The sequence below is a fragment of the Rhinopithecus roxellana genome, chromosome 5, assembly GCF_007565055.1.
Source record: "Rhinopithecus roxellana isolate Shanxi Qingling chromosome 5, ASM756505v1, whole genome shotgun sequence".
NCBI lineage: Eukaryota > Metazoa > Chordata > Mammalia > Primates > Cercopithecidae > Rhinopithecus > Rhinopithecus roxellana.
In genome coordinates this window covers 13,168,765-13,185,414 of record NC_044553.1, presented here as the reverse complement: position 1 = coordinate 13,185,414, position 16,650 = coordinate 13,168,765, and the positions used below count along the sequence as shown (strand labels likewise).

At 48.9% G+C, this 16,650-nt stretch overlaps 2 protein-coding genes across 4 annotated transcripts in view; one reads left to right on the top strand and one right to left on the bottom strand.

Annotated features, from left to right (window-relative positions):
* Positions 1–1,888, bottom strand: part of LOC104666138 (cuticle collagen 2-like) — a 119,119-nt gene extending 117,231 nt beyond the window's left edge. The window contains exons 1-2 of the mRNA XM_030930081.1: positions 1,883–1,888; positions 984–1,266 (exon numbers count right to left, since the gene is read on the bottom strand). Of these exons, the coding sequence (XP_030785941.1) occupies positions 984–1,266; positions 1,883–1,888 (289 nt within the window). The remainder of the gene's footprint in view (positions 1–983; positions 1,267–1,882) is intronic.
* An 874-nt stretch (positions 1,889–2,762) lies between these two features.
* On the top strand, positions 2,763–13,358 carry OTX2 (orthodenticle homeobox 2). 3 transcript variants are annotated; one of them, XM_010368143.2, is made up of 5 exons: positions 2,763–2,866; positions 3,025–3,088; positions 7,664–7,879; positions 8,899–9,050; positions 10,890–13,358. In XM_010368143.2, the coding sequence occupies exons 3-5, from the start codon at positions 7,783–7,785 to the stop codon at positions 11,508–11,510; spliced, it is 870 nt and encodes a 289-aa protein (XP_010366445.1). In that variant the 5' UTR covers positions 2,763–2,866; positions 3,025–3,088; positions 7,664–7,782; the 3' UTR covers positions 11,511–13,358. The 3 variants fall into 3 exon arrangements, with proteins under 3 accessions (XP_010366445.1, XP_010366441.1, XP_010366443.1); XM_010368139.2 differs by having other exon boundaries at positions 8,875–9,050; positions 10,890–12,534; XM_010368141.2 differs by lacking the exons at positions 2,763–2,866; positions 3,025–3,088 and having other exon boundaries at positions 7,572–7,879.
* Positions 13,359–16,650: the final 3,292 nt, after the last annotated feature.

The window sequence follows — 16,650 nt, the reverse complement described above, 5'->3', positions numbered from 1 at the left end:
TCTGTGTCTCTCTCTCTCTCTCAGATCCAATCTTTTAAGAGCTTCAGCACATTGCTAAGCTAAAGGGAAATTCTCTTTGATAAAGCAGTGTTTCCAGCTTCTGGGTTTTAAAACCTAAATCTATATTCAAATCTGGCTGAAGGTGTGTTCTGGGATTTATGAAAGCCTCTTAAAGGGGTAAATTTACCAAACCGTGACAAAATCATCACAATCTTACTTTAGACATCTGAAGTGGATGAGAATTTTAAAGAGACCCTTGTTTATTTAACACTGTCCATTTCCAACTCGTAGTTTATTGGCCCGGTATTTCTGCGAAGTTATTAGACTAGAGTGCAAAGGAGAAGCGGGAGCTGTCTGCTGCCGGCCGCTGGAAGGGCAAAACCCTCTCACGCCCCACCACGCATAAATCTGCCCCTGTCAAATAGAACAGGGGGATTTTTAGGGAGATTCAGCTGCCCTCGCCATCTGGGAGGACATTGCAAACCTCTACATCGGGCTTGAAAGGTTTCCCTGGACACTGAACCCTACAGCAGATGGATCTCCCAGCCCAAAATGGTTTACTTGGTGGAGCTCACAAGAGCGTGTTCTGATATTTCTCCATCCCACCCTATGCTCACTGTCCCCGAGGCCTCCCTCCGGCCTTCCCCTCTGCCAGATCCACAACGTTCATTTTTCTTCTTCGGCTCTTTTATGCTTTAAGCATCATTGTGATCAAACTGGGGGAAATGTTGTCTTTTCTAGGGGTAGGAAGGAGACTCTGCTTCAGGCGATCGGGGTGGATTTGCCTTTCCTTCATCGAAAGCATCGTGACTCTGACCAAGGGCACCCAACCAGTGCCTCCGACAGCCAGCGCCAAGAGGGTCATAACGCCTGGGGCGTTGGTACCCCCTCCCCACCACCATCCCCATTAAAGGCTTCGGGGGCGGTCGCCAGGTATTTCAGTACAGTGGGGGTGGGGTGAGAAAAAAAAGGTCCGTACTCACCCTCCCCCCCCCCGCCCGGGCCCCTAGAAAGTCTTGACTCCTGGGAACGTGACAGCCAGCGGGTCTCCGGACTGGAGCTGTTGTTGCAGAGGGCCGGGAAGGAGCTGGGCGGGCCCCGGGCCCCTCGGGGGCTCGAGGGGCCGCCAGGGCCCAAAGCTCTAGAGACACCTGTGACGGGGGCCGCGGCCGCGGAGTCCTCAGCCCCAGGCCGAGCAGGAGCCGGAGCCCAGCCCGGCTGCTGAGGGCTTGCTGCCTCGTGCGCACTCCCGTAATTCGTTAATTGCTGTAAATCCCAAGGACGGCCACATTTGATTACACATACAGTATAAGAACCGACAACAAAGCGACGAATTAATTACCAACTTCATTAACATAGGTCCCCAAATTAAAAGCAGCGAGCTGTTTCTTTGGGCTCACTAGCCGTGGTGGTGATGGTAGTTGGTGGTGGGTGGGTGGCGGGGGGTGGGGTATTTAGGAAGAGATTTTATTTTTCTTTTCCTGCACTGGGTGTTGTGAAGGAAGAGCTGTCTTCTGCTCCCACCCCCACCCCCCTTATTCACACACACTCAGCAGTTCCACTAGCCACCCCCCACCCCATACTCCGCCCCGTCTGTTTTTGCTTTTCTAGGGACTCGGATCCGTTTGAAACCTGTCCGGTCCCTGCTCTCTATGCCAGGCAAAAAAGTTGGGCTAGGGATCGCACTCTCCAGCTCGGGTCCCCAGGTCCCATCACTTCCCAGTCTCCCGGCTCTCAGCCCGGGGCTCGGGCGGCGCCAGCCCAGTTAGCTCCAGGCCTCGCAGTGTCGGGCGTTTGGTGGCGTTTGTTCTAACACAGAAGCTGTTTCCAACGGGAGCCTCCCTCGCTCGCTCCCTTTCCCAATATCTTGTCGACCTCACACTCGCATCCTCGAGGCCCGATGTGGCCCCAGCTACTTCCCCTAAATGGGCCCTGGGATTAGATTCCGGGGTTCATGTTCCCTGCAGTCTGTTGTGGGCTTCTCAATTCCAAAAAAACCCCAGGTGCCTACCAGAAGCCCGGGTCTCTCACTCGGGGATCATTTATTTTATATGTGTAAGGATATTTATAAGGGCTTAGGGAATAGAGAAGACACTGAGTTTTAGAAAATAGTTTGTTCTTGGACTTGTGTATCTTTCTGTCTCTGTTTTCTGTACATGCTCACATCGCACTCCCAGACCTCCCTCCTTTACCCTTTCTGGCAGTCAGCGTGTTCTGGCCCTGTTTGAGACGGTATAGTCGTGTTTTTGAGTTTCAGTCTGACTTGCTTTCTGCCTGTCATCCACACACTTATTGCTGGGGTTGAATGTGATAACCCAGTCAATCCCTATCCCTCGCCCTTCTCCAGCATTTACTTAAATATTTTTATCTTCCATCTTCCATTGCATGGGTTTCCTTTCTTCCCTTCCCTAAAAACAAAAAACAAAAAGAACGAGGGGAAAGGAAATTACGGAGTAAAAGAAGCAGGGGAAAAGAGGGTAAGAGAAGAACTCCCTGTCCATCACTTTAATTATACAATTAGTTCACATGCTCCGGCCCATAATGTGTATTTTAAGCAAAGCTCAGTGTCTTTAAAGAACATTCTGGTAATGTCGGAGGCCTGGATTTGTTGCCTGCTCGTCCCCCCGTGCAGCAGCGGCCTGTTTTCCTCCCCCTGTTGTGTGTTTTTATTATTTTCCCTCTGGCTTAGATGTGTCAATCATTCTCTCCCTGCCATTGGTTGGAGAGTTTGCGTCAAAAAGTTGCCAGAGAGGCGCTTTCTCAGCAAATCTCCCTGAGAGCGGGACCGACCTCAGCTCCAACTCAGCCTCTACTGTGATTAAAAATAAAAATTGCTAGAGCAGCCCTCACTCACCACATCTACTTTGTATGTATTGCAGAGGGGCCCACGCGTGTTTAGAACTCTAGCCTCCTGCCTCATTTTCTGTTCTTTAAAAAAAAATTTTTTTTTTTGGTTGTGTTTGACTTTTCATGGAAGGGTGAAGACTGCAAGGTTTCTAACTCAATACTCTTGATTTCTTTTAGGATAGCTGGCTATTTGGAATTTAAAGGATATTTGACTTTTTCTAACCTCCCATGAGGCTGTAAGGTAAGTGTCCGTCTGTCTTGTCTATATCCATACGTACGTGTCCCCGAGTCTGTCGGCCATCACCCAGTACCTCCAATAGACCGACCGATGCCCCTCTGCGAACGTGGAGTTCTGTAGGCGGATGTATTTTTTTCTCTTACAAATTTTGAGGTGTAATAACGATCGTTGCAAAAAGAAAAACGTGATCTAGAGATGAGAACGGTAGTGAGAGAGAGGCAGAGAGCGTGCTCCTGGGGGTCGTCGCTTCTGCAAAACGTCGTCGCAACGCTGCGAGTGTAATCTGGGATGTTTTGGAAGGTTGTGTTTGTGGTTTTGTTTTTGTCAACGCCGTTCTAGGCTTCTCCCCGCGATCTTTGCGTTTTGGCCCCCAGATCGGGTTGGGGTCGTCTGGATGGATCCCAGGGACCTTTTCAGAGTCCGAGACAAAAAGATGCAAATGTAACTAGATGGATGGATTGAAACAACAATAATAAAAAGCCAGCGCCTTCTTGGGCCCGCGCGCCGGAAGCCCGGTTCGCTTGCCGGTCGGCCTGGGCCGGGGGGCCGCCGCTCGAGCCCCTGTCTGCCCCTGATGAATGTGAGCGGAAACCGGAGCGGATAACCGAGGAGGCTGGGAGCGCTGGCTTCTCGTTGCTCCGGCGCTCACTGCTTGCTCTCTTTGGCCTCCTCTCCCTCAGCCTAGCACAGCTCGGTTCTCTGTTTCTCCCAAACGCTTCCAGATCTCCTTTTTGTGTTTAAATACCCACCACACCCCAAAATGCAAACCACCCTGGGTTGTAATTACGCAGCCTCCCAACCGCAGGTTGTCGGGGTCCCCGACCCTGGTCACGAGGCCGAGCGAACGTGAAGAGTGGTTTTTCAACTTGACTGTGCCGTGTACGGTTCGCGGCCAGCCCCACGTAGCCCTCTGCGCGCACCTGGAGCTGGCAGAAGTGGCAGCGAGTGGCCCCTGCTCTGCCCGAGGCCGCGGCCAGGCCAGGGACCGGAATCCTCCCGCTGGGACCGCGGCCCCTCAGCTATTCTCTGGCGGGGAGCCACAGGGCTCGCCCGCGCGCTCGCGCACCCCCTTCCCAGGCTCGGGGACAATAAGGTGTTGTGGGTCGGGGCCAGGCGGGGGCCGAGGGGTTCGCCGAGGCCCAACCTGTGCCCTGGGTCGGCCCAGTGAGAACCACCCGAAGGTCCCTGCCAGATCCAGGCGCGGGCGACGGGTCGCGCTGCAAACTCCTAAGAAGTCTTCGCGTTGCTGCGTTCAAGTGACTCTTGAAATCGATGCCCGATTTCGGGACACATTTTTGGAAACCCAAGTCCTCTGTCAGGATTCCATCGTGTTGGCTTTTGCCTCCTACACAGACGAAATGGTGCGCGGGGAGCGAAGGCCGAGCGGCGCTGACCCTGCGGTGGTGGATTGCTTGGGGAGGAGAAGGTGAAGAGGCTCCTAGAAATTATCCGCCCCCGCCCCCCCATTCTAGAGCTTCGGCGGTCAGGATTTCTCCTGCTCAGCTTGGGACTTTTTCCAGGCACAAAAGTTATTAGCAACAGAGAGGGGAGTAGGAGAGGAAACTCCTCCCCCCAGAGTAAGGTAGACACCCAGACCTCAGCGCTAACACCAGGGCTTTCTCCCAACGATAATTAATAGTCAAGGCCAACCCTTTTGGCACGTTTCTTCCTCCCTCCCTCGCGGGTGGCAGAGTTATTTGATTCCCCGAGACCAGAAACTTTCACTCGAGTTCGCCGGAGAGAGGCCAGGGCCGGCCGTTTTCCGCGGTGCCCTCCCGTCTCCTTTTTCTTTCTTTCCTCCTCTTCGTCGTCCTCCCAGCCGCAGGCCAGTCGCCAGTCCGCGTAGTTTTGTTTCCTTTCCATCATGCAGAAAATTAATCAGCCCGGACGAGAAGCAGAGCGGAGCATGGCGGCCTGTAATTAAGGGACGTGTGCCCCTCGGATTATCTCGTTAGTTTATCAAGAAAACATTTATTATAATTAATTCTCGGACGAGGTAATTATTGTTGAGCGAGGACACAGCAACTGGTAGATGCGCTTCTTGGAAGAAAAAAAACAAGGCGGGGGGGAGGGGGAAGCGACAGATTGCACGAATTGACCGTTAGATATAAGGCTGCGCGGGCGACGCGGGCAGTGGAGCGGGACCTCGGGCGCCAGGCCTGCGGGGCTGCCGGGCTGCCGGGCAGGGACGCGGGACCCAGGCACTCGCGCCTGGAGGTGCGGTCGCCGATCGGCTGCCGGGACTCGCCGCGCGACCGCGGCCAGCTTCTAGGTATGAGTTCTCCAGAGGTCACCTCGTGAGCAGTCATAGTGAGGCGTGGATTTTTGAAAAGTCATTTCTTTTCCCCCTTCTGGACCCCGCTGCGAGATTGGAAAAGGGCTTTGAAAGTTAGATTGAAGGGCCCATGCCTTCTATGCAGAGTGCATACTAGGCCAGTTGTGGAGAGAATCTCTTAGTTTTGGTTTTTGGTTTTCCTCTTTTCCTTTTAAAGGTGGATCCAGAAATAAAAATGAAAATAGTCTATTCCGAGAATTTTAGCCATTGTGCAATGGTAAGAGCAAAGGAGCCCCTGGAAGGATCTCGGCCCTGGTGCTTTCTGCGTGTTACTGCTTTTTATGTTGGAATGTGCTACTTTATTGTGTGATGTGTCAGGCATTTCTAATTTGGTGAGAGCTCGACATGTAAGAACATTTCCATATTTCTCAAGGGTACACCTGACATGATTTTACGATTCTCTATAGTACTGTAGTTCAGAACTTTGCAAGGTAGTACGATTAAACAAAAAATCTCCAATCTCCGGTATAGACGCTGTTTAAACACATATACAACTGTATTTTAAAGCAGTCGTATATGTGTTTAAACAGCCTCTAAGCTGAAGGTTTTTGTTTATTTTCCCAGCCTCCAAAGAACAGCATTTTGAAAAGAAAAGACAATGCAAAAACATGAAGTCTGTATTGTAGGAGTAACTAAATTAGTTTTACTGAGGATAATACAAACTCCTTCAAGAAAGACATTTATAAAATTACATTAAATTAGATCTTGGGGTAGAAAAGTGTGACTTTTGTGCTCTGAATTTAAATCAGAAAGAAGTTACAGTTACTGAGTTTCATTTATGGACTTTTGTGTCTTGCTGTCTTAAGCAACGTAAATATGAAAACGCGGAGTCCTTTAAACTCAGTAAGACCTTTATCTTGTATCCGCCATTTTGAAGCAATCTGTCATGGTATCAAAGTTTCAAAGTAGAGATCCTTGCATATAAGTGCCACATTTTAGGAAAATAAAGGCCAGACTTGCAAACTGCCAGTCCATATTAACATCTACTTTGAATCTCTTTGCTGGGGTGCGTGGGTGGGGGGGGTGTAACACAGCTGAAGAAAGTAAATAACTTTTCTTTTTCTTCCTTTCTTTTCCCCCTGGAGCTCTTTTTCTTATAGGATTGTAGGAAACTTGAAAGGTAGGGAGAAATTCTAGTAGTTTCACAACTTTGGGTGTTTGTGTATCTACTTTCTTCAAAACTAAAATGTGCAAAAGGCAGTTAGAGTTAACAGGAAGCTCTGCTGCAGCTGCGGAAGACCCAAATGTCTGAAAATTTGCCTCCCGCAGGATCTGCAGCCTCCACACATCAAAATCAACATGGAAGCAGCTTGCACTACAAATGTGGGGTCCCGTCATTATCTGATTGGTGGGATTCTAACTTTACTTCACAATTTCTGGCAAGCCCTGTGCCAATCTTGAAGACTTTTTTGCAATATGTTTAAATATTTGATGGGTGTCTATTAAAAGTTAAATACTTGTTTGTTTAGCTTTCATTCCTTAGACACATATAATCAAGGTTCTCCAAAACCCTAATAAATCTGTTACTTACCTCGAAATCTAATTACCCAGACTACTAATTAGGTGAAAATGATTACCGGAAATGACTTCAAATGTGGAATAATAGTGGTTGAGCGGTTTTTCCAAGTTTGTCGTTTAGTAAGTTGGTATTTTAGATGTTAAACGCACTGACATTTTAGGTTCGCAGCAGTTGAAAGTGGTAAAAAGCTAAGGTAATTAAAATCTCTGCCATGGAAAGGCAACAGTCTGGGGAGAGGTAGATTTCTTGAATTGTTTCTTTGTTTCTCACCAATGGGCTTTGTTATCAGCATTATTTATTTAGCCAAAGAGTTCTTTGTCTCTGCAAATGGCCCCAATCAAGTTTTGTTTGAGACAATTAGCTAGTGCCAGCCAATGAGTCCTATGCAAATGTAGGGATAGGAATGCAATGTGTGCATTTGAAGGCGTGGGGTTTTGTTCTTGGGGAAGGCAGATTGTAATTGCTTTCTTCGGGTACTTTTTTTTTTAACTTTAGGGTGGGGGTGGGGAAGACAGGTTTATCTGGTCTCCCTCCATCCCCTCTAGTTCCAGAGCAGCTGGGGGTGGGGGTGGGGATGGGGGTGGGGGGAGTGTCTGCAAGTCCTTTAAAAGCCTCTGCCTCGCCTAGCCCGAGCTCTTTTTAAGTTAGTGGTGAAACGTGGAAGAACTGCTGCCTCCGAAGCAGTAAACCAGCCCCTCTGTTTGTTTGTTTGCTTTGCCCTTAGTTCCACTGCTCCAAACCCACCCACCAAGGACTCTGAACCTGTCCACCCCGGGCGCATCAAGATCTTCCAGCTGGGTACCCCCGATTTGGGCCGACTTTGCACCTCCAAACAACCTTAGCATGATGTCTTATCTTAAGCAACCGCCTTACGCAGTCAATGGGCTGAGTCTGACCACTTCGGGTATGGACTTGCTGCACCCCTCCGTGGGCTACCCGGGTAAGTGAGCCCTGCTGCACTCCCGCAACCCCCTTCCCCACGCCCATCCTCCGGGGATGCAACACCCTGTTCCCATGGAACACAGGGGTTGGCAGTCACACTGTCCCCACCCAGCTTCAGGGTAGGTCTCCACTAGGTTTGCCTTCTGAGGGGGGCATTTACTCACCAAGCAGAGAACAGGGGTTGGGAGAAGTGAGTAGGTGGGTCTGCAACAGTTACAATCACATCACTTTATTCTTAATTCAAGTAAATAAGGATCGGCATCAGAGTGGGATGAGGAAGGTTACTGTCCTTGTCATTTGGGCAAAAGACCCCTGCCCATATCTCAATGCCCAGTTCCTCAGAAGTGTCCTCTTGGAGAAGCCGAGTTTTCTCTCCGTAAGTCCTTAGCACCCTCGGGCTTTGCAGTTGTTCCCTCCATGCCCGGGCCTTCCCCTATGACCTCCAGAGCCTGCTTTAATCCCAAGAGGCGTGACTTCCTCCAAATGAGGGTGCTTTCCTTTCCGATCAGATCTGTTTAAAATCCTCCCAGAAGGAGAAGTATGAACTATGTCCCCATTTTAAAGATGGAGGAACAAAGGCCCGAGGTGTGCTAAAAACCATGGGAACAGGATCCAGATTTCCCCCATCAATTCGAGCTGCCAGTCTGTCCTCGCAGATCCTTTGACTTCATGGAATAGCCTTTTTGTGTTGTGGTTTGGGGGTTGATCTTGGAGAAGTTTTGTTTGTGTGTGTGTTTTAAAAAATGTTTCATTTGTTAACTTTCCAAGTGATGCTCTGATTGGAGCAATCCCAACACCAAGACGAGTGGGGAAAGAAGCAGTGTGTGTCCTGGGTCCCCGGGGAGCAAGGCTGGGGAGACGGTGGGGAGAGCATTGGTAGGCTCCCAGTTGAAGGGCTGTGAGGAACGGGGGACTGCTGCGGGGTGGAGGGCAGGGGCGTCGGAGAACCCGCGGAAACGCCTATGACTGAGAAACTGCTCCCCCACCCTAAAGGGCCCTGGGCTTCTTGTCCCGCAGCCACCCCCCGGAAACAGCGCCGGGAGAGGACGACGTTCACTCGGGCGCAGCTAGATGTGCTGGAAGCACTGTTTGCCAAGACCCGGTACCCAGACATCTTCATGCGAGAGGAGGTGGCACTGAAAATCAACTTGCCCGAGTCCAGGGTGCAGGTAGGGCAGATGCAGGCAGAACCATTCTTCCTGATCATGCCACCTTTCCCCAGAGTATGGGGCTGTGGAGAGCCCCAGGTCTTTGAGAGGACTGAAGGAAGGCTTGAAATTCTCCTTCACTCACTAAGGGGCCAGGAAACTATTCTCCTCCCTGTCCTTTTTTGCCTGCCCATCACCACTTAATCCTATAAGCAAGGGTCTTCAAGGCCTGGGTTGCTGGTGGACAGAGACCCATCCTTGAGCAGATTTCAAGAGTAGTCACGTGGTGCTGTAACCCTTCCCTTCCTCTGTATAGAAATCCTCTCCTATTCTCATGGACTTGTACATGTGAAAGCAGCTCAGCTCCTGGACAGTCCAAATATTTTTACAGATGAAAAAATAGAGTAAATGACTTGCTGAAGGTCATAACTAAGTTTGGTGGCAGAATCAGGATATAGATGCAGCTGGTGCTTTTACCAAATAAATCAACACAAAAAGAATGTATTTTCCTTGACTTCTTAGGGATTGAACAGAATTTTCTAGCTCTGAGCCATTTAACAGATAAAATATCTACATAATGTCTCTAGTGACACCCCTCTTGTTTTAGTTTCCCTAAACTTGACCTTAAACTGAAGAGGGAAGGTCAACTCCAGCTTGCCTTGTGAGTGAGGCCTATACAGAGTTCTCTGCAAAGTGTTTAGCACATAAACCACATACATACCTGGGCCTCTCCTTGAACTAGAATATGTTTATGAAAGCAACAGACATCAGTGTCAGTTGCAAATTGGGAAAGGGGCCTTTTCAAAGTAGGTTAGAGGAAGTTTTAGCACTTGCAAGGCTTGAACCAAAGTCCTCACTAGGAGAAAACAAATGGCTCCAAATGGTTGGTGGTCTTGAGCTTGGCCTTGGTGGCATCACTTTTACCACAGTTACAGCACCCATACAGAGAGCTCCTTGAAAAGTTCAGCTAAGGATTTGTCCTCCAGAAAATGCCAGTAGTTTCTCTTCTAAGCCCCCTCGTACACCAATCATAGCTCCTTCATTGCAGAACATGAACAGGGCTGGTAAAGAGAATTGTCAAGATTGCAGCAGGGGGTGGAAGTGGTAAGTCAGTAAACACAGCACAGGAGACTGAGTCTATGTGCTGAGTGGCAATACTCTAAAGACACAGACTCGAGTCTCAGAGACTAGCAGGTCTGTGCTCCCAGCTCAAAGCAGAGTGCATGTAAGTCACTCCTTTTACCACAAAGAAGCTTTTAGCAAATAGTGGCTTTCAGACCTCTTTCTTCAACAAGATCGTTTCTTCCCCTTGAGCTTTGTTTTGTGAGCCTTTCTTTTTAAGAGAGACAGAAGGGTGATGGAACCAACCAACCTCCATATTAGCAGCTGCCTCCTGGAAGATGAACTGTAAATGAATTTAGGCTGTTCCTGTTAGCATGTAACAACAGAATTGCTTTCTCTCACTTCTCATGTATTTCCCTCCAAAAGACATAGATACATTCTATTCCTCTGTGAGAGTGTTCCAAAATATAGCTGGGTCTATGTGTATGTGTGTGTTAGAGGCAAAATAAGATAGGAAAGTGATGTGGAGAGTTTTTAGCTATATGATTTGGGGGATTATCTTAAATGTTATTCTGGGCAAGAAATAAGGCAGCGTCAGGTGTTTTGACAGAGCCTCCCCAACTTTCTTACAAGTCCAGGAGTTTATATGAGAGTGCCACATAATATAGGTCTTCAGTGGCAGGGGAAATTTTGTGTTTAGCTGATCTGCCAATGTAGGATAGATTTATAATATGGGAGCCATTGTTGTCCTTAAGGAGTTATCAAAACTGTGTTAAAGAAGTTTCTTTCCCTTCCAAGGTATGGTTTAAGAATCGAAGAGCTAAGTGCCGCCAACAACAGCAACAACAGCAGAATGGAGGTCAAAACAAAGTGAGACCTGCCAAAAAGAAGACATCTCCAGCTCGGGAAGTGAGTTCAGAGAGTGGAACAAGTGGCCAATTCACTCCCCCCTCTAGCACCTCAGTCCCGACCATTGCCAGCAGCAGTGCTCCTGTGTCTATCTGGAGCCCAGCTTCCATCTCCCCACTGTCAGATCCCTTGTCCACCTCCTCTTCCTGCATGCAGAGGTCCTATCCCATGACCTATACTCAGGCTTCAGGTTATAGTCAAGGATATGCTGGCTCAACTTCCTACTTTGGGGGCATGGACTGTGGATCTTATTTGACCCCTATGCATCACCAGCTTCCCGGACCAGGGGCCACACTCAGTCCCATGGGTACCAATGCAGTCACCAGCCATCTCAATCAGTCCCCAGCTTCTCTTTCCACCCAGGGATATGGAGCTTCAAGCTTGGGTTTTAACTCAACCACTGATTGCTTGGATTATAAGGACCAAACTGCCTCCTGGAAGCTTAACTTCAATGCTGACTGCTTGGATTATAAAGATCAGACATCCTCGTGGAAATTCCAGGTTTTGTGAAGACCTGTAGAACCTCTTTTTGTGGGTGATTTTTAAATATACTGGGCTGGACATTCCAGTTTTAGCCAGGTATTGGTTAAAAGAGTTAGATGGGATGATGCTCAGACTCATCTGATCAAAGTTCCGAGAGGCATAGAAGGAAAAACGAAGGGACTTAGAGGGGCCTACCAACCAGCAACCTGAAATGGACAAACCAATCTACTTAAGATCCTGTCATAGTTTTAGATCATTGGTTTTCCTGATTTGAATGATCAAAAGCATTCTAGCCACGTGCAACCAAACACCACCAAAAATAAAATCAAACAAAACTAAGTTGTGAAGGAAGGGAGGGAAGGTCATAGCCTTCTTAAGCAGAGGTGTTCCAATGTTTTAGCCAATCCTTGGTTGAATCTTAGGAATGAACAGTGTCTCAAGCTCATTCACGTTTCATGACCAACTGATAGTTGGCACTGAAAAAACTTTTCAGGGCTGTGTGAATTGTGCGACTGATTGTCCTAGATGCACTACTTTATTTAAAAAATAATGTTCATAAGGAGTCAATATGTAGTTTAAGAGACAATCAGTGTGTGTCTTATAAATGGTACATCTGTGGTTTTTAATCTGTGCTAGACTTCAAAACTGTGATCTCCTGTTATTGTATGCAACCTTGAACTCCACCTCTGCAGGGGTTCTTCTGTGATTAAATAGGTTATAATTATAAGCAAAATTCAGAGCAACTGAGTACTGATCTAAAAAGATTACCTTTGGCTGGAGGTGAGCTGCACTGAAACTTTACGACAAAATGTCTCTGGACAAGGAGAGTGAGAGAAGAGAAGCAAAAGGACACGAATTCATCTGTAATTTACTGTTGGTAAGCCTAGCAGTAAAGAGACATTGGTCAATTGCTCTGACCCTGATGAATTATTAAACTGAGATCATTGTCGTTTATGCTTGCAGATGTTAACTGGAAAAGTTATATATGCATAAACTTTTCTTCCTGGATTTGGCAGATATGTATAATTATATTAAAATGGTTCTAGCACAACATTGGGTCCAGTTTAATTTTACACCACTATTTACAAATGAGAAGCCTACATTCAGTCTTTCCTTCCCAAAACACATTTTTCTTAGGACAGAGAGGAAATTAGCAAACTTATTTTTACTTTTTCTTTTTTTGCTAATCTATGCATAAAGTAGATATGAACGACAGTGGTATGTAGACTTTTTGTGACTTTCATCAGGATTGCTCTGAAATTGAGTTTGGAGAGCCTGACAATAGGATCTTGTTTTCCTTGCTTTTCCCTTCCTGCCTCAAACCTGAACAATTTTAGGCACTTTATTAGTATGTTTAAAAATATATCAAGTTTTTAAGAGGGAGGAGGAGAATTGGAGTATCTCTGAAAACATCAGAATGACAAGAATTTCTTGTTTCTAGTCTCTTATTTGGTTAAGGGGATTTTTTTTTTTTTTTTTTTTTTTTTTTTTTTTAACTTCCAAATACTGAGGTAAACGTGAGAGGGAGTGTAATCAGAATCTGAAAGCAATTCAGGCAGAAATGATTTCTGAACAAAAGCGTTTCAGAAAAGTTTTAAAACCTATAATTTCAGTAGCTGAACATAAGGCACCCTGGTCAGTTTTTTGTGTGTGTGTTTAAGAAAGTGCCGAGGGGGGGAAAAATGGGTCCCTTTTCAGTTGTACCTGCATTTTGTAAACCAGTCACCAGAAAAGACAAATGGGCCAATGATCATGGTGCTCCTCAGGTAAAAGCAATATTTAATTTCATTTTAAGCTGCTTAAGCTCTTACAGCTGACCAAAATTAAGTGACTCTTGATTGTAACATTTTAAATGAAGGTTAGCAGTTGCAACCATTTTGTTTTCTGGCTATTTCATTTTTCCGGTCCCTGGCTGCGCATGCTCTCTTCAACTCTATGTAATCTTTCCTAATAAGTAAATTGGTTCACTGGTAAAGGAAATGCAATAGTTTGCAACCAACATTTGAGGCCAAATTTGATGGCAAGAGTTTTCAGTACCTATTGATGACCTTCAACATACTGTAGTTTACATGAAGCTAAATTGGGGCCTGAGGTTTACCCAGATTCAGGGTCTTAATCTCCCAGCTTTTCTTCTGCAACAGTAAAGCAGTACCAAAATAACCATTTTCTACTATTGCCTTCAGCTTTTCAGCATGTCCCGCAAGAGGGAGGGAAAGATTACCCTTTCTTTAAAAACAATAAGGACGATAAACATTGGGCTACTCAGCAAATAACGCAATTGGCAGTTTCTCTCCTGAAACTTTAAAAAAAAAAAGGTCAGAAAGAAGAGGCCCTGAGCACCCTCTGAAACTAATTTTTCCATCACCTCTGCACAACTTCTCTTAACTAAGACCACGCAGTTAAATCCCTTTGAATCAAAGGCGAAGTAGAAATGAATTCCCCTGACCGAAGGCAACGGAGGGAGGGAAGGAGGCGGGGAGCTAGCACTGGCTTAAAGACATCCAGAGAGTTCCGATCTCCACTCCTAGTCAAGACCGGTTTTAATGAAGTTAATAAGTCCAATAATGGTGATACTTTGTACTGAAATGACGCCGTCCTCCAAAGGGGTCAGGGAGCTACTTCAGCTGCGTATCGGCAATTAACAAGAAGTGAGCCGGCAATATAAGCTTCGTTTTGGAGGGCAGGTCCTGATGAGGGTGGGGGTAGTTTGCTTTACAAAGATCTGTTGCCCCAAACCTTTATCTTTCCCACAGAGATTCTTGGCCCTTTGTATTTCACCTTGGGAGTGTTTCTTTCCTTCCTAGATAAGAAGAGAAATTCAATCAACTCAATTAAGTTCCGGCTTTCGAAACCTCCAGGTTTTAGATAATGGTGGGTTTCCTCAACCTCTCTCCCACACGGTGCCGCTAATCTCACCTTTCCTGTGGGTGTCCCCCCAGGCCCGTACTGCCACCGCCACAGGCGCAAGACGCTGGGAGGCTGGGGCGGGACTGCCAGAAGGAACGTGGTGCCGGGCGGCCCGCGCTCTCCGCCGCGCCCTCGGCGCTCTGACTAAAGATCGGGCTTTCTAACTCCCTAGGGCCCAGTCGGAGTTACCCGGGAACAGCACTCACGTCTCTGCCCCGAGGGTCCCCAGCCGGGGCAGACGTCGGACTCCCCAGGCTGGCGCTGCCCAACAGGCCCCACTCACAGCCTGGCGAGCCAGGCAGGGGCGAGACTGAGGTTCTTGCCTCGTCGGGTGTCCCCCTTTCTCTCTGGGATGGCTCCGTCCCTGGCCCCCACCTAGGACCTCTCTTGAGCCTCAGCCCGCCCCCCTGGGCCTAGTCCTCAAGCCTCGGGGACGCCGGGCCCAGGGCGCTGTGGGCCGCGGCAAGGCCGAGGCCGGGTGGCGAGGCCTGTGGGCCCGCGGGAGTGGGCCGCCAGCCAGAGCCGAGCGAGGGCCCCGCCCGAGCCCTGCAGTAAGGCCTCCAGGTCGGCCGCGGGCCAGGGTGCCGGTCGCTGGGAAACCTCGCATCCTGGCGTAGTGCAGGGGTCGGGTCGGCCTCGGGAATTGGCGGGTGGGGTGGCCTGGCCCGGAGGCGAGCGCCCTGCGCCCAAAGGAGCTAAAACCGAGACCGACAGACGGGACGGCGAGCTGGGTCCACCGGCCGGGGAGAAGGGGCCGGGACGGCGAAAGCAAGCCCGGCGGGGCTCGCGGCCGCTAGTTTCCCAGGTTTCCTGGTAGGATAAGCCGCGGACGGCTTGGGAGGGGGCCGCTTCTCCTGGCCGCGAAGGGCGAGGCCGCCACAGCGGGGGCTCCCGCCGCGGCTGTGGCCTCCCGCCTCCCGAGCAGACGGTGCCCAGCTGGGCCTGCCTCGGGCCCCCGGGAACTTCCCAGGAAATCCAGCTCCTCGGCCCCTGGATTTGGGGGAGTCTGGCCGTCTGTTGGGGTCTCCCCCGGCACTAAACTGAGGCTTTTGGGGGGAAGCACGAGCAATTCCCAGTTTCCCTTGGCTCATCCCCTTACTCCCAGTCCTCTAGATCTCTTTTTTTAAACTGAGTGCCTTCTCTTTCTTTTCGGACGTGTCGCAGTACTCAGCGGCGCTGAAGGCCAGAGGCCAGCTCTGGAATGGGGAAGCGGTCTCTTCGGCGTCCCGGGCAGTGCAAACTTGCCAGGCAGCCCATTCCGGTTACCTGCAGGGCAGGGGCCGCAGTCAAGTCCCGGCGTCCACTTAACCGGAAGCGGCCAGCCCTGGCGCGCACACCACATGTTCGAACCCGCATCTCACACCCAGGGAGAACCTCGCTGTTGTTACCCAAACAAAGCTGTAACCCAAAACCAGGCGTGCCAGTGCTAGGTGATGGTTTATTGCATACAGAAACGTGTTTTTAATCATGCAAAAGAGGAACACAAAAGAGTTGGGCAGGAGACCAGCGCATCCCACGCAAATGGAAGCAGATGCGGTGGAAAACAACCAGAATGGGAAGATGCAGGATCAGAGTCAGCCATGACTTCCGCCTGGGTTTTTGCCTTCCTTCGAGACTTTTAAGATGAACAGCAATCTCTCTCCTTTTCGTGCCACGAAAGGATCCAATCCTCCATCAGGCATCTGCATGCCCAGATTTGTGACCAGGTGCCCTGAGCACCTCTGATTTTCTCTTCTAAACCGCCCAAGCCTGTCAGCGCAGGGTGCTCTGATAAAACCTGATTCCCCAGTCGCCCCACTTCCGCCCTTGGGTTGGTGTGACAGAAAAGACCGGGAGCCCCTGGGACTTTCCCCTGGAATGGGGAGAGCGAAACCCCAAACAAAACCCATCCCCATGTTTTTTGGTATTAGGCTCTGAAACTGCACAGATTATAGGATTTGTCTCGGACAGAATTAACATTACATGTAAAACCGTAGTGCTCCGGTGTATCGAGACACGTTGTGTAGGATTGCTTGGAGCATCTCTTTCAAACTGCCTGTTAATAGCAACATGAGACCTTCAATAATAATGTGTTGGGGGGGGGGGGTGTTTTTTACCCGATGGAAACAAAATCTAGGCACTATTTGGAAAGGGTAGTTTTTGTGATGGCAGCAGTTGGAAGGAAAAGGAACCAAATGGGAAACTAGAGGAAGTTTCTGTATACTGAAGTGGCTGTAAAGGAGGGAGCAGACGTGCGTTTGAAAGGCCTTGTACTATGCAG